Below are 26,701 nucleotides of genomic sequence, written 5' to 3' on the forward strand. Positions count from 1 at the left end.
ACGGAGATACGTTCCTTTGACTTGTTGGCCAGGGTGAACCAAGGGACTCCCAAGCAGCAATCCAGCATAGAACTGAGAAAATGGACTGCAGACCCTAATCTTGTCTAAAGTAATATTGACAACTGATTGCTGCTAGATGAGGAACAGGTGACCTTCCTAAAACAAAGACCTCTAGATAGGCTGACTAGATTGACCAGATGGACAAGTAGTGGGGAAAGGCTGGGGGTGCCGACAACACAACAGACGGTAGCAGGGATATCAGAGTATAAGGGCTCTAGTCGGGGGAGGGAGGCTATGGGAAGGTGTCATCTGGGAAGTGGGTGTATAATTGAGTAAGATGGTTTGGGATATTCTGTTAAATACACACACGCACAAAAAAAAATCAAATTTTTTAAAATGTATTATATTTGAGGAGGAAGCATGGAAATTTACATCATGCTAATTAGTAGAGCTGATAAACAATACCATTGAAATCTACCCGATGACTTTATAGACATACACAGGCGCCAAGGATCCAAGTGCAACTGATTATGACTAGTAATAATCAGATACATACAGATTAGAGATGCAAGCTCCAACATCTCAATGTTAGTAGCAAAAACAATGAGTCTCTCCACATGGAACAATATATTCCAAAATGAAATGGAGATCTTTTTTAAAGGTTAAATTTTTATTTAATTTTCTGTCTTATAGGGTTTATACTGAGTACAACATTGTATAACTGCAATAAGACCTCAGGAGGGTTTAAAATCAAGTCTACGAGACTGAGAGTGTAGCTTAGTGGTAAGAGTGCTCAGCTAATGTGGGTAAATAGGAGCAAGGCCTTAGGTTTGATTACTAGCAATAAAAAAAGTCAAGTTTAACCTATGATGAAATGTCATATGGTGATTTAAAAAGCAGATTAAGTGGGGTTAGAGAGAGAGCTCAACAGTTAAGAGTACTGGCTGCTCTTGAAGATGACCAGGTTCAATTCCCAACACCCACATGGCGGCTACAAATCATCCTTAATTCCAGCTCCAGGGGAATCCGAAGCGCTCTTCTGACTTCTGAGGCACTGCACGACATGGGTGCACTCACATACATGCAGGCAATACACTCAGACACATAAAATAATAAAATAATTTTTTTAAAAAAGCACAGTGTCCAGCAACGGCCCCATGGGTGGTCACCCGCTTACCTTCTGTGCTGGATAGCTTTAGTGTCAACTTGACACACCTGGGTAGAGGGAGCCTCAATGGGGGAACTTCCTTCATTGGACTGGCCCACATCTGTGGGGCATCTTCTCGATTGTTGAGTGATGTGGTTGGTGCCACGCTGGGGCGGGTGGGTCTGTGTTGTATAAGAAAGCAGGCTAGGCCAGGCTTGGTGGCACAGGCCTTTAATCCCAGCACTTGGGAGGCAGAGGCAGGCGGATCTCTGTGAGTTTGAGGCCAACCTGGTCTCCATAGCGAATCCAGGCCAGCTAGGGCTATAGGGAGACCCTCTCAAAAAGACCAATCAAAAAGACCAAAAAAAAAAAAAAAGAAAAAAAAGAAAAAAGAACAAAAGGAATTTCCTCCTGTTAATGATTACAGGGAAGCTTTTCAGAAGCATCCTGACCTGTGTTGTCTAATGTTGTTATCTAATCCATGTGACTGATTACCTGATGCAAGCAAAATTTAAAATTTAACTCAAGCATGTTTCCAGTGTTCAATGGCACCATGTGACTAGCGGCAACTGTACGGTATATCGCCGTAACTGCAGAGGGTTTTATGGGCTGCTAACTCAGGGGAGGCAGGAGTTACAAAGGGCCAAACAGGCATGTAAGTACCCTGAAACCTTTGGGGACAGATACTGCCATGCTGATGTCAAAACCAACCCATGCTGGACTGATGACCAAGCTTAGACATAAACCTAGCGGAAAAGTCTCCATTTTAAAGTTAAATGAGCAAAACCAAAGGTGATAAGATCATAAGGGACCAACTTAGTTCACCTGAGAGGAAAATTTACCAGTCTTCACTAAAGTACTTAAAACCTTGCCTAATCCTTTAATACCAACTGAGGATTTGAGGTTTCAGAATACAACAGAATTCAGTCATAAATACACTTATGGAAGAATTCATTTATTTAAGAAATACTGAGCACCTTTTATATGCCAAGTACAATGGGAGCCAGTAGGGATCAAAACATTAACCACTAACTCTACTCAGCAAATATCATAATAGCTGAAGATCTGCAAAATCTTAGTAAGAAAAAAAAAAAAAAAAAAAAAACAAATTTTGCAGTCTGTGAACTTGGCAGTTGGTTCTGAGGCTGCAAGAAAGGAGGTAACAACTAGGTATGCCTGGCATATTCTGGGAGTGTCGACCCCTACAGTGCCCAATGCCCATTAATAAGAACCAATGATAATGATTTGGCAGAAAGCTAAGAAAGAAAATTTCCTTCAAAAGGAAAATAACAAATGAACTGACATGCATAGAACCTACAGTAAAGATATAAAAGAGGGCTCAACTCAATGGACTAGTGCTTCCCTAGCATCCATAAGGCCAGGGCTGGGTTCAATCCCCAGTACAGGTGTGGGGTGGGGAGGTGGAGGGGGTATTGCTAAATATATAATCTCAAAGAATACCCTCAGAAGGAAGTAACAAATCAGCATTCATTAAACAATTTCACAACAGAAAGACAAGAGGAACTAAGAGCTTCACAGGTAGACAGTCTCCGTGGTAGTGAGCAATTACAGCGCAAGCAAATGCTCTAAGGGTTTACTGAGGAAACAATGGCTATAGGTTACAAACTGTGAGGTGAGAAGGACTTAAGTGTCTTCTAGTCTATTCTTTCCTTTGTCTTGAGTCAATTCTCCAATACCCTTTGAGACAGATTTTAGCCTGTGTGTACCTGGAGTGAAGGTATCACAACTCAACAGTTTCAAAGCAGTGGAAGAAAGGAGCCAAAAGGAGTTGAAAAGAGGAGTTAGCTTTCAGAGAGATGATGTGGCCAGGAAGTCCCATGAACAGCAAGCAAATACAGTGCTAATCATGAAGCATACAGTAACGGAGTTCCAGTATGGGATGAGACCCACTATGACTCCAATCTGAATGACAAAATAACGGGATGATGTCAAACCATCTCCATCTACAAAAATGCTTGACTCTACAAAAGGAGGTGGAACAAATCAAGGCAAATTCTACTCATCCTGGCCCCTCAGCACCTCTAGCTCTCAAGAGAACTACAAGAATATTTGTTTCCACCTGAAAAGGGACTCGAGCAAAACTTGTCTGTATTTACTCTGTAGCTAGTCTCTGTCAGGCATGGTATGAGGCTTATTTATATATTTATTTTTTAATTCTTGACAGAGTCTCATTATGTAGACTAAGCTGAGCTGAAGCTCACTCAGTAACCCAGGCTGACGAGGAACCGGCAATCTTCCTGCAGAAGCTGGGACAACAGTCACCATACACAGCTGGTGTGCAGTATTTTCATGATGTATCATTTAAGGTATGTAGAGCGTTACTAATAACTGAACCTCCCAGAGATAGGCTCAAAGATTCTGCCTGCCCTAGGATGCCAGTCTATTGTATTCTATAGAGATGCTTGGAGCATAGCTTGCAGAGCAGGAAACACTAGCAGAGACTTGAAGACTGAGGACTAGACAGGGGTTCCGTCCTGATGCTGTGTGACCCAAAAGCCAGTGGCCCTCTCTGGGCATCCATTTCTTAAAATGTATCCCACCTTCCTGGCAGGCTGTTGTTAAGAGTCAAAATGCAGCAACATCTGTAAAAGGATTCGTAAATGTAACATATCATTGGTAGCCATTTATTCATTACCAATCAATAAACATCTATATCGTTCTAGTCTCTAGGGTTACAGCACAAAAAGACAAGCAAAGTCCCTGTCCTCATCAAACGGTCGCAAATAAATAAGTGGGCAGCAGAGGCAAACGCTCTAAAGAAAATAATAAATGAATAGGGATGGCAAGGAAAAGAATGGCCAGGGACATGATGGAATGGTTACAGAAGGCCTTACTCCCACCACAGCTGAGATCACAGACCTCACCAAGTTAAAGAGCTGGGGAAAGAAGTGCACAGGGAAAAGGAACAGAAAGAGTCACATGTCTGAAGTGAAAGGACGAGGCATGCCTGAACCCAGCAGAGTAGAGCAGCAGGAGACAAGGCTGTGGAACTAGACAGAGTCAACGGCAGGATGGTCTCACACGTCTACAAAGGATAGTCTCACTACCAAAAACCATTTTTTTAATTTTCAATACAGCCTAGTAAATCAAGCCATTATGTAAATAGCCACTGCACATGTTTTCAAAAGTAGGGTGCCGACTAGAGAGCTGGCTCAGCAGTTAAGGGCTTGTACTGCTTTTGCAGAAAACCGGGGTTTCATTCCCAGCAACCATATCTGGCAACTCACAACTGCCTGGAACTCCAGCTCAAGGAGGATCCAATGCCCTTGGCCCCTGGGGGCATCTGGACTCACGTGCACATGTACACGTAATTTTTTAAAATCTCTCTCTCTTTCTCCCCCCAACCCCTCCCCCAACAGGTCTCACTGTGTAGTTGAGGCTGGACTTGAATTCACAATTCTCCTGTCTTTGCCTCCCAAGTCCTGACAGGCATGTGTCACCAGGCCTAGCTGGACACTTCCAAGTTTGAACAAAGCTATTGACAAGAAATAAGATCCCTATACAGAGGTCCCTATACATAAGCTGTTCTTACAAATTTTCTTTAGCTGAATATAGAATCCCAAGTAGTCACAATCTCTTTATGGAAGTAACATAATTATAAAATTTGAGTTAATAGATTTAAAGTTTCTGATAAATTAATTCATTCAGTAAATATGTATCAAGCACCTAACAAGTGGCAAGCATGCTCCAAGCACAAGATACAGCAATTTAAAAATCAGTAATGATTTAACAACTGAGCAGATATGCCCATGTGTCATAATACAAGAACTGAACCTCAACTTATTTAATGTCTTGCATTTCCTGAAACAAGGTTATAGGCTGGGTCACATGTACCTGTCAGAAAACAAACTTACCAAGGAATTCTTAATCACTTCACTTCTATAAAATTCTGGAAAAGAAGAAAAAGAACAATAAGTGAAATGTACGAAAATGAGCTCATCAACTAAATCCTGTAAATTTGTGAACACATTCCAGTAAAGCACTTTCAAGAGACCTGGTTCCTCTGTTATCTTTACCTATAAAAAGAAATGAATAAAAATTTAAAAAACAAAGATCAAATAAAAGTTTTAAGTAGGAAAAACATCAGTGGAGCAGGTTATAAGTTTTTCAAATTTAATTTTATAATTGATACCTGTCTCCTTTCAGAACACATTTCATTAGAGCCCTTAAAAACATGTGTACATAGATGTGTACATGAGTATATGCGTATGTGGGGGAGGTGCGCATGTGGGCATCTGTGGGTATGTGGGAGCGTCCGTGCATATGTGTAAAACTGAGTTTGTCAGGGGTCTTCCTCAATCATTCTTCCACCTTCTTCTTTTGAGGCAGGGTCTCTCAATCAAACCCAGAGCTTGTCAACAAGCTTCTTACTAGCCAGCTTGCTCCAAGGGTCCTCCCATCCTTGCCTTCCAAGACTGGAGTTACAGGTGGGCCACCATGCCCAGCCAGTACTTACATGGGCTCTGGGGATCCAAACTACAGTCTTCTTGTTTGTGCAGCAAGTACTTTAACTGCTAGTCATCTCCCCAGTCCCCATTTCCACATTTATAAGTGATTCTATCGGGCTAGAGAGATGGCTCAGTGGTTAAGAACACTGGTTATTCTTGCAGAAGACCCAGGTTGGATTCCCAGCACTCACATGGTGGCTAACAACTGCCCATAACTCCAGTTCCAGGGGAATTCGACGCCTTCTTCTGACCTCCCTGGGCATTGCATGATACAGGTGCACTTACATACATGCAGGCAATATACTCAATACACATAAAATAAAAATAAATTTTAAAAAATTTAGAAAAAAAAATAAGTGATTCTATCTACTCTGTTTTTCTTGACCATCTCTAAAGGCATTCCCTCAGAGCCCTGAGGGATAAGTACTGACTGACCTAGCAACCAAGTGACCTAAGCTTTACTTCTCTACCTGTCCTTAATGTTCCATCTCTTCAATTCATTAGGCTCATTTCTTCACTAGACAACTCGGAGAATTTGCATAACTGAAGGTCTTCTGTAAGCATCAAAATTTCATGATTCTATAAACCTTCATATATGTTAGTAAATGTTAGAAAAACTGAAAACAAAATAAACATATGCTAGAGGTTCTGACAGACATTCCCAACAACCCTCCAATGTTCCACTGCCAACTGCCCAATTTACCTCCATGCTCCTCTTCCTGCAGAGCCTACAGGACTCGTGTGGCCTCCTGCTGTTACAGGGTAATTATTTCCCAAGAGTGGTGTGCACACCACTAGCACTTAAGAGGATCTGAGGTGACACAGAGACTTTTCTCTACTAAATTGAAACACACATCTCCCTGTAACAGTAGGCCCCTAACAGTAGTCACGTCTGTCTCATACAACTGCCATCTATGTCCTGGCACAAGGTCAACACTCAACTAATTTTGTTTTTACTGAATAAACAATCTCAAAGATTATACTTTGACATAAGTTTCAAAACAATGCTTAGAGAAGGCAACTGAGGACATAACAGCACAGAGAAAGTAAATGTGGGGAACCATGCCAAGGCAACACACTAATGTCGCATGTCTAGAGTGCTTGGTCGGGGGAATGACACGACACCTGAACCTAGACAAAATTCTCACAAGAAAGCTCTCCTGTTCAGGCATTTCTTAGCAACCATACTACCTACATAACTATACTTGTTTCCCAAACAAAAAGCAATTATTCTATTTTCTGAGACATAATCACAGTGTAAAAGTGAAAAAACAGGTCCCAAAAGAGGATTTATAACAGGATTCAAATTTTTCTAATATTGCTAACAATATTTATCTTGGGTAACAGTTTGGACTACTTAAATTCACTAGCTGAATGCCAGTTTTAATTTTTTTCTGTAATTGTTTTTAAATTTAAAAAAGGAAAATTATAATTTTTTAAAAAGAATGTCCTGAAGTTGCTATAAGTTTTGGAATCTTTCAAATAATGCTAGAAATAATCTTTTAAAGATGTATGCCCTAGGGCTGGAGAGCTGGCTCCTCAGTTTAGAGCACTGGCTGCTCTTACAGAGGACTAGGGTTCCCAGCACCCATGTGGCAGCTAACAAGCACCCATAACTCCAGTTCCAGGGGATCTGACACCCTCTTCTGGCCTCTGTAGGCACTGCACAACATGGGTGTCACATGCAGGCAAAATACTCATACACATTAAAAAAAAATGTTTGAAAAGATGTATACGCTAAATTGTGTGACTCTCAGGGAAAAATCTTTCACAACAAAATAGGTCAAAGAACGAATACAGTCTATGACAGACAATACCAAACTGCTCTTTGAAAGTATTGTAAATTTATTATCATTTATGGAAACATCTATTTTCCCAGTACTGCACAACTTTAAGTATTCTTTTCATTTATTCTCAAATGTTTAATCAAGTACCACAACCACTAATTACAAGCCACGTAAGTATACATGGACACATGCTCCAACATAGGCGCACCATACTTTTCTTTCTGGAAAAAAAATTAAAAACAGGATTTAGTTTATTGTTTTATGGCTCTGTTTTGTGGTGGTGTGTTTTTGTGCTGCTGGGAATCGAACCCTGAGAGGACCTCGTGCACACAAAGCAAGCACTCTACCACCAAGCTATGCTCCATTCTAAAAGCATTTTTTAATAACAAGGTTTTTTTTAGTTTCTATTTAATACAGTTGTATTGCTTTAAAATGAGTGAAAAACTGGATTGGAGATATGGCTGAGTGGTAAAGCACTTGTCTGGTTTGCATGAGGCCCTGTTCAATCTCCATAGGGTTTCAAACAGCAGCAGCTTCCCCCTTCCCCAACAGGGTCCTATGGACTTTGGATTTTTCAAGCCTGAAAAAGGGAACTGAGCTTGATCTTTGAAGTCAAGAGAAGCAGACTTTTCTCCACTGTTTGGCCAACACAGCAGGCTTCCCCTTTGATCTCTAAAGAGAACAGGTTTTAACAGTCCCACTCTCCCACTTCCCCCTACCCAACTTTTAAAAAAATACATCTTCCATCTTCCTGCAGGAAGCAGAAGCCCCCATTTTTAAAAGACCCCAGCTCAGGACACGGGCAGACATTTTCCCTGCCCAGAAGGGAATCTGTCCCATGTGTTCCAACCCAACTTAAAAAAAAATACATCTTCCTGCATTGTGCAAGAAGCAGAAGCCTCAAAAGACCCAAGCTCATGACCCAGGCAGACGTTTTCCTTGCCCAGAAGGGAATCTGTCCCATGTGTTCCTTTGCTAATAAACCCTATTTTGATGGAGTTTTATCTATGTCCTGGTGCCTCCTCCTCCATTCGCTTGTTCTCTGCCAACTTTTTACCTATCATCCAGTACCATAAAAAAATAAAATCAGTGAAAACCCAACAGATGTTTCTCTCTCTCTCTCTCTCTCTCTCTCTCTCTCTCTCTCTCTCTGTGTGTGTGTGTGTGTGTGTGTGTGTGTGTGTGTGTATGTGTGTGTGTTTGAGACAAGGTCTCCCTAGTATTGCTATATAAACTAGGCTGGCCTCAATCTTACAGAGATCCACCTGCCTCTGCCTCCTGAGTGCTGGGATTAACGGCATGCATCACCAAACATGCTATCTCTTCTGCACCTAAAGCTTCTTGGCAGTATTTGACAAACTCTTAAAACTTCTAAGTGAAGGTCGCCACATCAATGGGCTGTTTCACTCTTTTGAGAAAAAGAATTCCTTAGCTTAATTTGCAGAGTATCTAATTAAACAGTTTTCACACTATCCCTCTCCACTTCTAAAAAAGTGAATAGTATTATTTCTTCCAAAATTTTGTTGAGTGGCTGACTGTATGAAAAAGCCAAACTAAACAATCTGCCTTCTCCATTAGTCTCATAAAATGGACAGGCTACTTTAAATGAACAGAGTTCAACAAAAGGGCCATATTTGTAAAGAAATTACTGCATATGAGAGAATTTCTAACAGGCTAAACTTGAACCTACACTTTCATTCTGTTACATCAAAAATAACAAAATTATCAACAGGATTCAAAAACAAATAGCAAAGTTTGAGAGTAAAAAAATAGTTTCAGTCCACATCTATCGTACCTAAGATTTATGATCCTACACAGATCAACTGTTTCTTTACCTTCCCAAGAGTAACACCCAGGAAATATCAGAGTTGTTATGAGGCTCAAATAAAATACTAAATTAAAAACACTTCATGAGCTCGGCACAGTAGCACACATCTTTAACCCAGCACTCGGGAGGCAGAGTCAGGCAGATCTGTGAGATTGAGGCCAGCCTGGTCTACATAGAGCATTCCAGGTCAGCTGGAACGGTCTCAAAAGGAAACCCAAAAAACAAAAACTAAAAAATCAAACACCTCAGGCTCATGAACTATACTTTTTATTAATAAAATTTTATTAAATTTTATTCATTCCATTTTAGTCAAGTCATGTGACAAGTAGGTCTTCAGAAAGGCATCATCCAAGTCTCATCTCCACACAGACTACTGGATGCGGATGGCTTTTCCAGATATCCTGCAAAGTCCTAAAGAAACAGCAATTGAGAGACTGGGGCACAGTGCCAATGGCATGTTGTGACTGTTATGCCACATTCCATTCATTCAATAAATGCTTTATTGAGCCTCAACCTCACTCATAAGAGGAGAAATACAAGTTTAACCTACCCTGCAAAACTGTTTTTCATCTATCAGACTGGCAAAAATTCAATAGTTTGCATAGTCTACTGGTAAGGCTACAGGAAAAAAGGTAACCACATATTATCTACCAAAATAAACACCCTCTCTGACCCAGTAATTCCACTTCCTAGAATGTACCCTTAGAGGTGTACTAATACTCATACAAAATAATGTAGTCTTAAAATTAGTCAGTGTAACAAGAGATCAGAACAGCCTAAATGCCCACTAACAGGAGCCAAGTGGGAAACTACAATGCAGCTAGTCAATGTAAAATGCGAAGAAGAAAATAGGGAGACTGTAAACTCTAAGACACATTGAGTTAAAAATGCAAAGTATAGACACACATGGTATCTTCATGAGGGAAACAGTTGGAAAAAGATTAAGAACATTCTTATTTTTACTTGTTTTGTGCAAATTTAGAAAAGACAAACAAGAAATGAGTAATAGTGATTATCAGGGCAGAGTGGAAAACGAGAATGGGATACAGGCCAAAGGGGGCTTAAATTTAAACCTGACACATGTTTAGAACACGGATTGCATTATCTATTCAAAAAATTAAACTGAAAATAAATGGACGGGAGGGAAGGAGGGAGGAGGAAGGAATGTGCCAAGCATCCTTCTGGGTATTGGGGACAGAGCAGTAAGTAAAACTGACCTAAAAATGGCTGCCCACCTAATACTCCCTCCCACCCTCTGTGGAGCTTACATTCTAGAGGAAGGAAACAGATACCAACTAAACATAGATGTCAGGTGATCTTAAATACCACAGAAAAAAAGAAAGTACAGAAGACCATAAGGGGAATAGTCAAAGCAAAGCTGTAAAAGGGTTAGTCAGTGATCAAGGAGAAACACGTGGAGTAACGTGTAGGAAGAAGGTGGAAGGGGAGCTGGAGAGATGGCTCAGGGGTTAAGACCACCGGCTTCTCTTGCAGAGGACCCAGATTTGGTTCCCAGCACCTACAAGGCGGCTAACAACACTCAGGAACTCCAGTTCAGGAGATCTGATGCCTTCTTCTGGCCTCCTCAGGCATTGCATGCACATTGTACACTTACATACGTATAGAACATTCATACACGTAAAATAAAAATAAATTACAATTAAAAAAATTTTTTAAATCCAAACCAAAAAATGGGAATGGTGGTGCACACCTTTAATCCCAAAACTCAGGAGGCAGAGGCAGGCAGATCTCTGTAAGATCAAGGCCAGTTTAGGCTACATAGTGAGTTTCAGGCTGGCCGGATCTACAGAGAAACCATCTCAAAACAAGCAAACAAAAAAGGTGGAAGGATTAGAAGGGCTGGGTTAGAAGGTCAAAGTACAGAGCCATTAAGTTGAAGAAAACTTGAAATCCTCAAACTGTCAGTGTGGCTAGAACAGAGAAAGTTTAGTAAAGGAAGTTTACACTTTCAAAGATCATTTCTATAGTTCATTACCAGAGACAGCTGAAGAGTCACAGATGAGATCTGAGAGGTTAGCAGAGGGTCAAAGCATGCGTCTTCCAGGAAACTATAAGGATCTTGGTGGTTACTCTGGGTGACACAATAGGCCCCTCGAGCATTTTGAGAAGATAGCATACCTTTCATTTGAAAGGGATCTCAGCTGAAGACTAGGAGTGGGGGGCCTGGGCTGACACACCCGTCAGAAAAGCACTTCAGCTACACAGGCTGAGGACAGTGCAAGGGAGGTACAAAGAATCATCAGATTACGTGTATATTTTGGTAATACCAGTCAAAAGTATTTGCTCAAAGATTAGATGTGGGCTATCAAAGAAAGGAGACAATCCAGGAGGACTCCTAGGTTTTGGTCAAGGAAGCAAATTTGTCATTTTGACACAGAAACTCGGTTTTGAACACACAAGTGTTTGAGCTGCCTACTGACTCCAAAGGGACATGGAAAGCAGCAACTGGACACAATGAACTCAGAGGACAGTCAATTATGAAATGGATGGGATCAACAAACTGGACTGCACAGAGTTCTTCCTTGAGGTACTAAAGCTACTTGGTATTCTAGGAGACAGGTACTTAACACTTCACAGGCCAGAAAATAGCTATGGCTGAAAAACACTCTAGCTGGGCCTGGTAGCTTATAACCGCAGTCTTACACTTGGGAGGCTGAGGCAGAAGGATTACTATGAGTTTGAGGCCAGCCTCAGCTACATAGTGTGTTCCAAACCAGCTCTATCTTTTTAAAAAAAAGAAACCCAGTCAGGCATGGTAGCTCACGCCTTTGATACCACCACTCAGAAGGCAGAGGCAGGCGGATCTCTGTGAGTTGGAGGCCAGCCTGGTCTGCATAATGAGTTCCAGGACAGCTGGGGCTACAGGGAGACCCTGCCTCAAAAAGGAGAAAGAAAGAGAGAGAGAGAAAGAGAGAGAGAGAAAGAGAGGGAGGGAGGGAGGGAGGGAGAGAGAGAGAGAGAGAGAGAGAGAGAGAGAGAGAAAGAGAGAGGATATGTGAGAGGAAAGGAAGGGAGGAAGGGAGGGAGGAAGGAAGGAAGGAAGGAAGGAAGGAAGGAAGGAAGCCTGCCCAGGCCCAAGAGACGGCTCAGTGGTCAAGAGCATTTCTTGCTTTTCCAGAGGACCCAAGTTCAGTTGACAACTGAAAATCATCTCTAACTCCAGTTGATCCAACACCCTCTTCTGGCCTCTATAGACACCTCACACAGGAGATGTGCCTACACACATGCAAGCAAAACACTCATACATATAAAAATAATTAAATCTTTAAAAATAAACCATAAATCTGATTTTCTAAAACTTCAAAGTTTAAGAGTGTTCCAGAATTACAAGCTCATCCGCATTAACTGCACAGGCTTTGTTCTGAGCATATAGCAAATGCTATTTGACATGAACTACCTTAAATGCAGACAATCTTCTATAAGCATTAAAAAGATGTCAAAAGTCAAAATAAATCCTATTATCTTCTTGGATCTGCTAAAATTATGATGATAAAAAAGAATAACTTAGAGACCAGCATTTTCAATATTCTTCCAATAAAAAAACTAATGCATAAAACTAAAAACCAAAATAGATGATACAGGTGGTTTAGGGAGAAGTGTCAATGGACCTTTTTTCATGGTCATTCTACACCAAAGGCCATATAAGGACCATGAGCTATTCTGATTATAAAGACAGGTTTAACCAGGTAAGGTGACATGCACTAGGAGAAAGGCCCCTTAGCTCCTCCGAAAGTTTATAGAGCCCAAGGACACCCAGATACATTTCATCCCGCCATGACAGGCTAAAGCAGGAGAAAGTCTCAGAAATCAGTCCTCTCATTTCAACAGTAAATTAACTAAAGTTAGAAAGAAAGAAAAAATAATGCCCTAGGCAAGAGGTTTCTGAGTGCAGACTCCAGCATCAGCAGACCCTGGACAGGAGGGTGGACTCATTGCCTATTCCCCACTGTGTTCGTTATCTCATTGGTAACTTCAATATGGTTTGTGGAAGCTTTTAAATTCAAAATGTAATGGCCAGGCCAGTGTGGTGGCACACTCCTTTAATTCCAGCACTCAGGAACCAGAGGCAGGCTGCACAGTGAGCAGACTCAACAACAAAGAACAGAAGAAAACAATAACAACAGAAGAAAAAGACAAAAATGTAAGTGGGGCTGCAGAAGACAAAAACCAAAAGCAAACACAGGTTGTTCTGCCTCCATCTCTACATCAAGATCATCAGCCCATCCCACCGCTACCCCCAGTTTAGAAACCATCATGATTATTACAATTCCAATAAAAACTGCCACCATTTTCCAAATTACCAAAATGTACCAAGAATGGTTAATTGCTACTATCAGAGTTAACACTGGTGCAAGGATACAGATTTTATTAAGATAATCAAGGATTGAGTATACATAAATCAAAAAAATTAAAAATACTCAATGAGCCCTTGTGGCACAGATCTATAATCCCAGCTACTCCAAAGACTGAAGGAGAAGAATCACAAGTTCAAGGCCTACCTAGGCTACAGAGCAAGTCAAAGCCAGCCTGGGCAACTTAGAAAGATCCTGACACAAAAAGAGAGGGCTGGAGCACACCTAAGAGGCATGTGCCTCCCAGCGTGCGCGAGGCACTGCGTTCCATGTCCAGTACCACAAAAAAGTTTAAAATACTCCACTGCTGTCATATAATACAGAAATATAATCAATTGGCAAGCAGTATCTTACATGTCTTAAGGTCTACAAAAATGTTTAGCCCTTAGGCCAAATAGTGAAGAAACTGTTTACACTAACCTTCTGGACACACGGGGAGATTATATTCCCAGTTCCTTCTTCATCTGAAAATGACAATTCAACTGATTTAGGGCAACAGAATGTGATAGAAAGGACATGGACCATTTCCACTTCAAATCTCCTTCAACTAATCCTTCTTTTTCTTGCCTGCCAGAGATCAAATACTGAGGACTGCAACATCTCAAGACAAAGGAACCTGGGTACCAAGTCAGCACCTGGAGGAGCACAGCATCGCAAAACAAAGAGACCTGGGTACCAAGTCAGCACCTGGAGGAGCACAGCATCTCAAGACAAAGGAACCAGGGTGCCAAGTCAGCAACTGGAGGAGCACAGCATCTCAAGACAAAGGAACCAGGGTGCCGAGTCAGCAACTGGAGGAGCACAGCATCTCAAGACAAAGGAACCAGGATGCCAAGTCAGCACCTGGAGGAGCACAGCATCTCAAGACAGAGACCTGGGTACCAAGTCAGTACCTGGAGGAGCACAGCATCTCAAGACAAGGGAACCAGGGTACCAAGTCAGCACCTGGAGGAGCACAGCATCTCAAGACAAAGGAACCAGGATGCCGAGTCAGCACCTGGAGGAGCACAGCATCTCAAGACAAAGAGACCTGGGTACCAAGTCAGCACTTGGAGGAGCACAGCATCTCAAGACAAAGGAACCAGGATGCCGAGTCAGCACCTGGAGGAGCACAGCATCTCAAGACAAAGAGACCTGGGTACCAAATCAGCACCTGGAGGAGCACAGCATCAAGACAAAGGAACCTGGATACCAAGTCAGCACTTGGAGAGAAATCCTAGACCTTTTGAGTATACCAGTGTTTTGTGGTGTCAGAGATCAAGCCAGGGCCTCAGTAATGCTGGACAAGTATCCTACTACTGAGCCACCCCCTCGGCCCTCTATAAACATCTTTGGGGGAAGAGGGTGGGTATTTTTGACCTTTTCATGTCTCTCAGGCTGATCTGGAGGTTACTCACCAGGTAGCCGAAGCTGGCCTCTGACTCACAGCACTCTTCCTGCCTCAGCCTCACGAATGCTGTGACTATAGGCATGTGTCATCATGTCCTGCTCTATGCACTTTTTGATTGAATTTTTTCAGTGCTATGGATGGAACCCAGGCACATGGTAGGTAAACATTCTACCACTGATTTATATCTCCAACTCTTGACTGAATGTCTTAATGGTTTTTTTGAGACAGGGTCTCCCTGTAGCCCCAGCTGGTCAGGAACTTGCCATGTAGACCAGGCTGGTCTCAATCTCAGAGATCCGCCCGCCTCTGCCTCCAGAATGCCAAGATTAAAGGTGTGCACCATCATACCCTGCTTTATTTTTTAAGTTTTTTAAGATAAGCTTTAGACCTGGGGATACAGTTCAGTGGTAGAGCACTTGCCTAGAATGTATGAAGCCCTGGGTTCCATCTCAGCACCACAAAAGAGGAATTAAACTTTTTTCAAACAAGTCTTCACTACCTCTTTTTAAAGTATTGCCTTTTATGTAAACAGATTACTAATTGTATCTTACCAAGCATTATCAGTTTCTCTGTTGATCCTCATAAAAATCTGTCTTGTCTACTCTATAGGACATTGTTATCTCCACTTTACAAAAGGGAAAAAGTTGGGTTCAATCAAAGCATGAGCAAGTAAGCAAGCAGCTGAGACAGTGGGCTTTCCAATGTAATCCAGCAATGGGCGCAGCACTGCACCCTGGTCCTCTCACACCTTCTCTCCCCTACCAACTGATGCTGTCCTAGTGCCTTCCATTTGATACCAGTTCCAAAGAAGATAGTGATCTTCAATCAATTAAATGATCTCCTCTTAAAACTGTCACTTCTAGAAGAATCCCCAGTATGATACATGAAACTGAATGGGAAGAAACCAGGCCACTCTTCCGAAAATGACCCCTCATACATAAAGAAATGCACGTATTAGAAGATACAAATTTGGTCCCATAAACTTGGTCACCATGATATTAAGAAAATGGCAATATTTTAAAGAAATGTAAAATCTGTATAGGATACTCAACCTACATCATCTATTTTAAATATTAGCGACTGTACTTTCCTATCAACAGTAACATTTCTAAAGGGAAGACAAACATACCAACATAAAAAAAGGCTGTTCCCTACAGGGCTATCCACTGGCCATGTTTCTGAAATGTGCATAACTGCTCGAAGTACTTTCCAATAAGCAGCAATAAAAGACTCTGAGAATCACTCACGTTGCGAGAATGAAGATGATTGATACTTAACAAGCTGTGGCGCCACAGATGCCCTTACCTTTACATATCTTTTCACTGCTACACAAATGAAGAGTGAAATAGGTATCAAGGAGCTGATAGCCATTTCTATTGACAATGTTCCGGGCAGCAATGTTCCGAAGATGTCGAAGACGCCGCTAAAAAACAACCACAAAAAAAACATTCAGCTTTTCAGTCTGATGAATGTTCTCAAAGTTGCCGTACAAAAAAAAAAAAGGAAACATAACAGGTTGTCCCAGTTATCCTTTGTTGGACCAGCACCCATAACCTTGTCTCTTACCTATGCCTCAGCAACCCCTCTGCCAAGCAGGAATTACACCTGCCCTATTTCAAGTAAAGAGCAATCACAGCATGAAACAACAGACATGAAATATTTTTTAATTTTTATTTATTTTTATTTTTCTATGTATGAGTGTTTTGCCTGTATGTAAGTGCATCATGTGCACAATGCCCACAAAGACCAGAAGAGGGCATCATCTCCATTGGAACTGGAGTTACAGATGGTCATTAGCCACCATGTGGGTGTTGGGAACTGAACACCAGTCCTATGTAAGAGTAGTCAGTACTCCTAACCACTGACCCATCTCTCCAGCCCCCTCACCTCATTTTTTTTGAGACATGGTCTTTCACTGAACCTGAAGCTCACTGATTCGGCTAGATTGGTTGACCAGCAAGCTCCAGGAATCTGCCTCTCTTCACTTCCCCAAAGATAGGATTACAGGAGCACCATACCTAGTATGCTGGATAGCTTTAGTGTCAATTTGACACACCTGGGTTGAGGGAGCCTCAGTTGGGGGAATTGCCTCTATTGGACTGGCCTGTGGCCAGTTATGCGTGATGTGGGAGTGATGTGGGAGGGCCTGGCCCACTGTGGGTGGTGCCACTCCTGGGCAGGTGGGCCTGTGTTGCCTAAGAAAGCAGGCTGAGCAGGGGCGAGAGGAGCAAGCCAGCAATGAGCAGTTCTCCAAAATTAAATACTTAAATAAAAATCTAACAAAATGTGTGTTAAAATCTCTATGAAAAAAATGACAAAATTCAGGATAGCTGCCCAAAAGAAATATCTTAAATGAATATAGGGACATTCCAAGTATATGAATGGGTTTAAAACACAAAAACAAAACAAAACAAAAAACCCCACAAAGTCAAAGACAACAAAAGAGAATCCCTAATACAGTATCAAGAAAGAACAAACTCAACTGACAGGACTCTAAAGCCACAGTAATCAAGATAGTGTGGAAACAGCACAAGATGGGTGGAACAGAAAGAGCCAAGAAACAGACCAACTATTTTCAAATGACGTATCAGAGGCAATTCAGTGGAAGTCTTTTCAGCAAATGGTAGTGAAACTGGACATTCATATGCAAAGTATCATCATCACCATCATCATCATCATGAAGTCTGCAAGATGGCTCAGCAGATAAAGGAGCTTTTTGCCACCAAGCCTGACCACCTGATATATTAGTTACTTTTCTGTGCTGTGATAAAACACTTTGACCAAGTAACTTATAAAAAGAAGAGTTTATTTGAGCTTATGGTTCCAGGGGAATTAGAGTTTGTCATGTTGGGGAGGCATGGTGGCAGGAGGAGGCCAGAACAGGAACAGAAAGCTGAGGTTCACATCTTCAAGCAGGCACAGGAAGCAGAGAACAACCAGAGATCTTGCAAGGTTTGAGAACTCTCTAAGCCCATCCCCAGTGATGTGCTTCCTCCAGCATGGCCACACTCTCTACAACCTCCCAAAATAGTGTTACCAATTGGGGACAAGATGTTAGACAGGAGAACTACAGATTTTGAGACCAGCCTGGGCTATACAGTGAGTCCTAGGCCAACCAGAGTTACATGTGGAGCCTATGGGGAACATTCTCATTCAAACCACCATGCCTGAGTTCCCAGAGCCCACATGGTGGAAGAAGAGAATGATTCTGCAAGTTATCCTCTCACACATACACATACATTTATATGCACATGTACACACAAAATAAATAAATGTAAAAAGGAAAAGCTCTAGATGAAGATCTTGTACTCTTTGCAAAAATTAACTCAAAGTTGATACAGACCCCAATATAAACTGCAAAACTATAAATTTCCTAGAAGATGACACAGGAGAAAATCCAGGTAACCTTGTCTTTAGCAATCCATTTTAGAGACAACACTAAATGCACTGATCCATGAAGAAGCTGATGAGTTGGGCTTAAAATTAAAAACTTAAGCGGGGTGGGGTGGGGGTGTCTGGAGAGATGGCTCAGTGGTTAAAAGCACTGACTGCTCTTGCAGAGGACCCGGGTTCAATTCCCAGCACCCACATGGTGGCTACAAACCATCCTTAACTCCAACTCCAGGTGAATCTGAAGCCCTCTTCTGACCTCCACGGCATTGCACGACATGGGTACACTCACATACATGCAGACAATACACTCATACACATAAAATAAAAATAATAAATAAAATATTTAAAAAAAAACTTAAGCCGGGCATGGTGGTACATACCTTTAACCCCAGCACTTAGGAGGCAGAGGCAGGCAGATCTCTGTGAGTTTGAAGCCAACATGGTCTACAGAGGGAGTTCCAGGCCAGCTGGGGCTACAGAGAGACCCTGACTCAAAAAAGATAAAAAGAAAAAAAAATTTAAAAACTTGATTTGATCTTGCAATGTCCTTAATGGACTATACAGATACTAAAACATTAACTAACAAGTAAAATTAAAACTATTGGAGCCAGGCATGGTGGCACATACCCTTAATCCCAGCTCAAGGGAGACAGAGGCAGGTCAAGCTCTGTGAGTTCAAGGCCATCAGGGTCTACACTGTGAGTTCCAAGCCAGCCAGGACTATATAGTGAGAACCTGTCTTTACAAAAACCATTGGGCTGTGATTTGGGGATAGAATACAATTCAAGTACCTGAAATGTTAGCAGTGACAAGAGGCACTGATTTGTAATCAGTAAAGTAATCCTTCACTGATTACAAATCTTCAAAATGTAAATTCTAACACAAAATTTAATATTATACATAGTAAATTTGACACATGTATTTACTTTAGTTTTAAAAAGGAAGCAGTTGGAGAGATGGCTCGACAGTTATCTTACAGAGGACCTGGCTGTGATTCCCAGCATCCACAAGGCAGCTAACATTGTCTGTTAACTCCAGTTCCGAGGATCCGACACCATTTTCTGACCTCCATGGGCAATGCATGACACAGGTGCCCTTACCTACCTACATGCAGGCAATACACTCAAACACTTAAAATCAAAATAAAAATAGTAAGATAAAATTAAAAAGGAGGCAGCTGGAGAGATGGTTCAGTGGTTAAGAGCACTGGCTGCTCTTACAGAGGACCCAGGTTCAGTTCCCAACACCCACATGGTGGCTAACAACTGTCTACAACGCCAGTTTCAGGGGATCCAACACCATCTTCTGACCTCTGCAGGCACTGCACAACATGGGTGCACTTACATACATGCAGGCAAAACACCCATAAACATAAAATAAAATAAAAAAAGAGGAGGAGGAGGAGCAGTAGGTAGTAGGACAGGAAACCAATGCTTCTCAAGAACCTAAAATGGCTGCTTTTCTTGTTAACAGCACTCATATTCTTAAAAGGCTACTTCATAGATTAATAGTAGTCTGCAGGAAATTTCTTGGTTTAGCTTTTGTTATTTTTGTTTGTTTGCATTGGCCTGCCCAACATCTATTTTAGTAAAAAAAAAAAAAAATTTAGATAGATAGACAGACAGACAGGCAGGCAGGCAGGCAGATAGAAAGAGAGAGAAGCCTTAAGCCTTTCCTTTGTAGAACTACCACCCTATCACCCCCCACTTCAGGGCCTCACTCTCCTACATGGGAGATGTATGTGGGATTCAGATCCAGCCAATCAGCACATCCCATTTCTAACACGGGCTCCAATGAGGGCCAATGGAAGGTCCAGAAATTATGTAAAACTGGTAGGAGTCCCCCACCCCCACACTGGGAAGCACACAACCAGAGACACTAGCAACCACCTTCACCTCGCAGTGAAACCTAAGAATGAAGCACAGGGCAAGAGTGAGTCAAGAGTGTGGATTCAATCCTACTGTCTCTATATCAAATCATATGTACAACTAACAGTATAGGTAGAAACATCAGCTTATCCCTATAGAACTGTCAAAAGTTACAACACGGAGAAGATGTAACTGTAAGCTTTTATTAGGAATTTATAAGGGGTTGGAGGGATGGCTTGCAGTTAAGAACATGCACTGCTCTTTGTAGAGGAACAGAGTGGGGTTCCCAGCACCCATGTTGGGGGCCTCATAATTGCCTGTAACTACAGCTCCAGGGGACCTGACACTTGCTGGACTCCATGGACACCCACACTCATATGAGTGCGCGAGCGTGCGCGCACACACACACACACACACACACACACACACTTCATTTTTAAAAATAAGGGTTGGAGAGATAGATAAGCCATTAAGAGCACTGGCTGCTCTTGCAGGGGACCAGGTTCAGTTCACATGGTGGCTAACAACCATTGCTAACTCCAGTTCCAGAGAATCCAACACCCTCTTCTGATCTCTGTGGGCATTTCACACACAGGTGCACTTACATACATGCAGGCAAAACATTAATACATATAATAAAAATAAAGTTTAAAAATAATAATCATAAAATAAATCTATTTTAAAATATTTTTATTATTTTTATCTTATGTGTATGAGTGTATTTCCTACGTGTATGTAAGTACACCCATGTCATACAATGCTCCTGGAGGTATGAAAAGGGCATCAGATCCCCTGGAACTGGAGTTATGGACAGTTGGTAGCTGCCATATGGATGCTGGGAATTTAATCTGGGTCCTCTGCAAGAACAGTGCTCCTACCTGCTGAGCCATCTCTCCAGCCCCCAAAATAAACCTTTAAAAAAAAAATTATCCAGGCTAGGGATGTAGCTTAGTGGTAGAGTACTTGTCTAACAATATCCCCAGCACTGCAAAGACAGAGATAGACAGACAGACAGACACAGAGACACAGAGAGAGGGAGAGAGAGAGAGCACATTATCATATAGCAGGTTAGTAAAGAACAGCATTCTAACTTAGTGGCAAGGTACAAAGAAATAATTTGCTTTGATTTGATTAGCTTTGGTCTGGTTTGGTTTTAAGCCAGGGTCTCACTGTGTTGAACAAGTAGGTCTTGAACTCCTGGGTTCAAGGGATCTTCCTGCCTCAGCCTCACAAGTGCTAAGACTACAGTCGTAGCCGCTAAGCCCACCTCAAAGCAATGCTGTTGTTTTTTAATATCCTTATTTCTGCTGAGTGAATCTCCTGTTGATATACTAAGGAACCTTAACACAGGGCATACGAGGCTTTAAAATCAGTCAGATCACACCCTAGAACTAATAGAAATCCAATGCAATTTTCAGTAGTGAAACATACCATCGGGCTTCTCTGTTCCTCCCACACTCTGCCTTCCCTGGCAGGCAGCTGATGTGTCCTGGCTTCTTGGGTATAATTGTCTAAAGGAACTGAGGTACCCTTGATCTTGTGCCTCATCCCTGCTGGACAGTGACTCAGGGAGGCTGAGGGCCAAAAGATGACGAGGATTTTCATCTTCCTCCCTTCCTTCCTGTGCCCTTGCATAGAAAACAAAAGTTCCGTGGGTCTTAAATATAATTACTCCACAAATCCCCACATCACCAAACTAAACCATCCCCCATCCAATTTTATGACTCCCATTAAGGTTTGGATATAAAGTGCCCCCCAAAAGGCTCAAGTAGTAAAGGCTGGGGTCCCCTGCTAGTGCAGTATTCTGAGAGGTTCTGGAAACTTCAGGAGGTAAGGCCTAGCTGAAGGAAGCAGGCTCCCAGGGGCAGGTCTTTAGAGGTGTTTTGTCCCTGGGCTCCTCCTGTCTCTCAACTTTCTGTCTACTGTGGGGTGAACAGCCTCTGCCACAGGCCACTGCCAACAGAAAATTCTGCCTTCCCATGGGTGTAGAATCCATGCAGTCAAGAACTGTGATGTAAAACCTCTGAAACTATGAGCCAAAATTAATCTTCCTCCTCAGCTGTCCTGCCAGACTAGACATAGTGGCACATGTCAGTAATCCCAGCACTCAGGAGGTGGAGGCAAAAGAATCAGGAATTTGAAGCCAGCCTTGGCTATATAGTAAGCCTGAGGCTAGTCTGGGCTCCAAGAAGCCTTATCAAAAAAAAAAAGAAAGAAAATGAAAGAAAAGAGAAGCAAGGACAGCACAGAAAGTGTAACACAATGCCCAAGGCCACAGGACACAATGAGATATTTTCAAATAAAAGTTTGAGTCTAATTTGATGTATTTACAAAAATAAAATTACAAATCAACCAAACATGTAACAGTCAATAATGCAAAGCCCAGTAAAAAGAGGGCAAAGGACATGACAAAGCAGGTCAAAGGAAAAGAAATGAGCACACGAAAAAATGTATAATTGTGCCCGCCATTAGGGATCGGCAGGACAAGCAATCCACCTGTGGCAGACTTCCCAGCATGGCCCCATTAGTGCAGCCCATCTGGCATGTTCCCTCGCAAACAGTGTGATGCTGTCACACCTCCATGAGGAAGTGTGGTCTTCTCCCTGCCCCTTAAAATGTGCTGCCCCAGGGCTGGAGAAACGGCTTAGCAGTTAAGAACACTGGTTGTTCTTGCAGAAGACCCGGGTTTGAATCCCAGCACCCACATGGCAGTGAACAACTGTCTATAACAACTGTCCAGATCCAGGGGATCCGACGGCCTCTCCTGTTCTCCGTGGGCATTGCACGACATGGGTGCACTTACCTACAAACAGGCAATACACGCATACACATAAAAAATAATAAATAAAATATTATTTAAAAAATTTAAAATGTGCTGCCCCCAAATAGCAGAAAGGCCTCTGTATGATCACTAAAACTAAATCATAAAAGGCTTCCCCTGATCCTCTGGGATACCCTTCCTTGGAATCCCATGATTACACAGCACAGAGGACAGGCAGTCACATGGAAAGCACCTCAGAGCTGCTTCCACAGCCCCAGCTCACCCAAGAAGACAACCAGTCATGCAGCTGACCATGCCCCCAGCCTCTGAGCCCCCAGGAGTGACAGCAAGCAGACACAAGCTGTTCCCATGAAGAGCAGAACAAAGTGCAGGCTTATAAATGTTTTAAGCCATCAATTGTTTTTTCATTTGTAACACTGCAATGGATAATTGAAGAGCTCTATCTGATTAGACAACTATTTTGGTCTCTATCAAGGTTGATACAAGTAAGGGAACGGATTCTGGAGACAACAGAAACGGCTCGCCTGGAGCAGGACAATTTAGCAGCAATTACCAATTTTTTCCAGGATATGATGGAAAACTGTATTACCATTTTTTTTAAAGATCATTAAGTGTGGGAATGAAACACCAACAAAAAAAGTAAAACATTCACACAAAGAGATAGAACCATATTCCCTGACCAACGTAGATCAGGGGTTGGCAAATCCGAAAGGTCAAAGAGAGTACTGCTAAGCTTTCCAGAGCACAGCCAGTCTGTCTGCAGATGCTTTTTTTTTTTTCCCCCTTTTTTGTTTACAAGCCTTTAACAATGTAAATATCATTCTTGGCCTATTAGTTGCTACAAAAACCTGCCTTGTTAGCATATAGAGTCAGTCACCGGTGTTGTGAGGTGATTTCATATGCAATGTTTGCCTATCCTAGATGCCTTCTCTATTCATGCTGTGGACTCCTAGCTTCGTTTCTTTTAAATATATATTTAAATAATATATATATAATATATAATATATTATTCATTATTTTATGTGCGTGAGTGTCTTGTCTGCATGTATGTAAGTGCACCCGTGTCATGTAAAATGCCCAAGGAGGTGGTCAGCAGAGGTCGTCGGATTTCCCTGGAACTGTAGTTACAGACAGCTGTTAGACACCATGTGGATGCTGTGAATCAAACCCAGGTTCTCTGCAAGAGGAGCCAGTGCTCTTAACTGCTGAGCCATCTCTACAGCCCCTTGTTTCTTTTTAGTTCAGATATTTATTCTCAACCTGGGACCAGACTCAATGGCAGGTGAGAATTAAGACCCAAGTTACCTCTAGTAAATTTGGATTACTACAAATTTTTTAGAACTTCTGGGGGAACAAGAAAATCAAACTTTGAAGAAAAGTTGTTTTCCACATTTCCAAAGACGGCAAAAATACTGGATTACTGAAGGAAGAATTTAAGCTTGATAAGTTCAAGTCAGACTCTTTAAAAACCAGAAGTTTCTTTAGTAGTCTAGCACTGTCAATGACCTGTTGATCCCACCTGAACGACTCACTGTGAAGTTTTGAAAGGACACAAGAATGCTTTAGACAGCAGTGCTTGGGCCTAATGACCCTAAGAAAAAGATGCTGAGTCAATGTCACAGGCTTAAACGACCCAACAACACTAATCTCTCATGAAATACTTCACAGTTCTTGTAACTGAGAGCATTCTCTGGCATGAATTACACAACTTGACAAATGAAGCCTTTATTGAACATTAACTCTGCTCTCCTCCAACTTCAAATCAGCCCAAGAATTAATTTAATGGAGTCATTTACTAAGCACTACTAAATTATGAAACAGATTTCTCTACAACGAAGACAAAAAAAATCTCTGAACTTCCAACATTCTTTACATTCTTTTTTAAAAATATTTTATTTATTATTTTTATTTTATGTGTATGCATGTATTACCTGCATGTAGGTAAGTGCACCCGTGTCGTGCAATGCCTGTGGAGGACAGAAGAGGCTGTTGGATCCCCTGGAACTGGAGTTATGGACAGCTGTTAGCTGCCATGTGAGTGCTGGGATTCGAACCCCAGTCTTCTATAAGAACAACCAGTGTTCTTAACCACTGAGCCATCTCTCCAGCCCTTCTTTACACATTCTTACCTCTACCCTGTTTAGCCTCAACCTGGGTAGAAAGTGCCAACTTGCCCCCTCCCAAGGGCCTTCCCTCCCCTTGCTCTGAGGAACAGGGCTCTGGAGTGGTTGAACCTCAGCAGGCTCCTGCATAACCTTCATCCCTCCTCTCCTGCTTGGGTCTTTCCTCCATCTTACTGGCATTTCCTTCATAAACTATGCTTAGGAACTGTGGAAAATAAAACAGTATTCCCTTCATTTCACAGTGTGCCATCTTCCTAAGGAATGAGTTTGAAACCAGGTATGTTAGTACACGCCTATAACCCCAGTAAACAAGAGGCAGAAGCAGGACTGTGAGTTGGAGGGTAGTCTAAGGAACACAGCAAGTTCCAGGCTAGCCTGGGCTACACAGCAAATTCAAAGCCAGTAAGAACCTGTCTTGAAACAACTTTAAAAAGGGGGTAGGGGGCTGGAGAGATGGCTCAGCAGTTAAGAGCACTGGCTACCTTGCAGAGGACCCAGGTTCAATTCCCAGCACTGACACAGCAGCTCTCAACAGTCCCTGACTCCAGTTCCAGGGGAATCCAACACCCTCTTCTGACTTCCAAGGGCACTATATGACAAGGGTACACTTACATACATGCAGGCAATACACTCATACACATATAATTAAAAATAATAAATATTTTAAAAATCAATATTTTTTTTTTTAAAAAGCAAGACATGGTAGCACATAACTGCAATCCCAATACCTAGGGGTGAGGGCAGGGGACAAGGTCATCATCCACTACATCTCCAGAGTCCTGCCTGAGCTACGTAACCCTGGCTCAAAACAGTTCATGTATTTGTTAAGGCACATTATAAGTAACAGTATCTAGTGGTATTCAGCAAGACCTAAGAAGAAACATATAGAGTGACAAAGGATGACTCAGAAAGGAAGAAAAACAGGAAGACAGTCATTAAGAGTTCAAGTGTCCAACGAATATTATGCCCAGAATTTGCTTTAAAATAATTAGGGGCAGGAAAAGATGACAAGGAACAGGCAATGGGGATCCAACAAGGTCCACCAGAGGTAGCAGTCACAAGCTGAGGGGCAGGGCAGGAAGCATTCTATTCATCTGTGTCTCCACATTGACAATACACATGCATTTCAACATACCTTCATATATACTGACCAATATATGCTGATATACAGCAACATATATTTTGAAATATAATGAAATTTTGATAATAAAAAATTCTAAAATAATACCACTAAGAGAAGAAAGTGAAATTGGGAATGGGGGTACATGCCTTTAAGTCCCAGCACTTGGGAGTCAGAGGCAGGTAGATCTCTGTGAGTTCAAGGCCAGCCTGGTCTACTTAGTGAGTTACAGGCCAGCCAGTATTATATAATGAGATGTGATCTCAAAACAAACAAACTAAAAAAACAAAAACAAAAACACCCAGAAGACCCTTAGGAATATAAGAAGGTTAGTGGACTGACAAACTACATCAAGTGATTGAGAAAAAGAAAATTTATTTTGAATAAAAGAAAAAAGACACAGGAATCAAAGATAATCCCT

At 41.9% G+C, this 26,701-nt stretch overlaps 1 protein-coding gene across 3 annotated transcripts in view; it reads right to left on the reverse strand.

Annotated features, from left to right (window-relative positions):
• Uvrag (UV radiation resistance associated) overlaps positions 1–26,701 on the reverse strand; it is a 330,970-nt gene that overhangs the window by 288,050 nt on the left and 16,219 nt on the right. For 2 of the 3 annotated variants that reach the window (XM_029568840.1, XM_008844232.3), the window contains exons 2-3: positions 16,300–16,417; positions 5,023–5,057 (exon numbers count right to left, since the gene is read on the reverse strand). In XM_029568840.1, the coding sequence (XP_029424700.1) occupies positions 5,023–5,057; positions 16,300–16,417 (153 nt within the window). The remainder of the gene's footprint in view (positions 1–5,022; positions 5,058–16,299; positions 16,418–26,701) is intronic. The other variant, XM_029568839.1, reaches the window with a different exon arrangement.

The sequence above is a fragment of the Nannospalax galili genome, unplaced genomic scaffold, assembly GCF_000622305.1.
Source record: "Nannospalax galili isolate Female #2095 unplaced genomic scaffold, S.galili_v1.0 scaffold278, whole genome shotgun sequence".
NCBI classification, from domain to species: Eukaryota; Metazoa; Chordata; class Mammalia; order Rodentia; family Spalacidae; genus Nannospalax; species Nannospalax galili.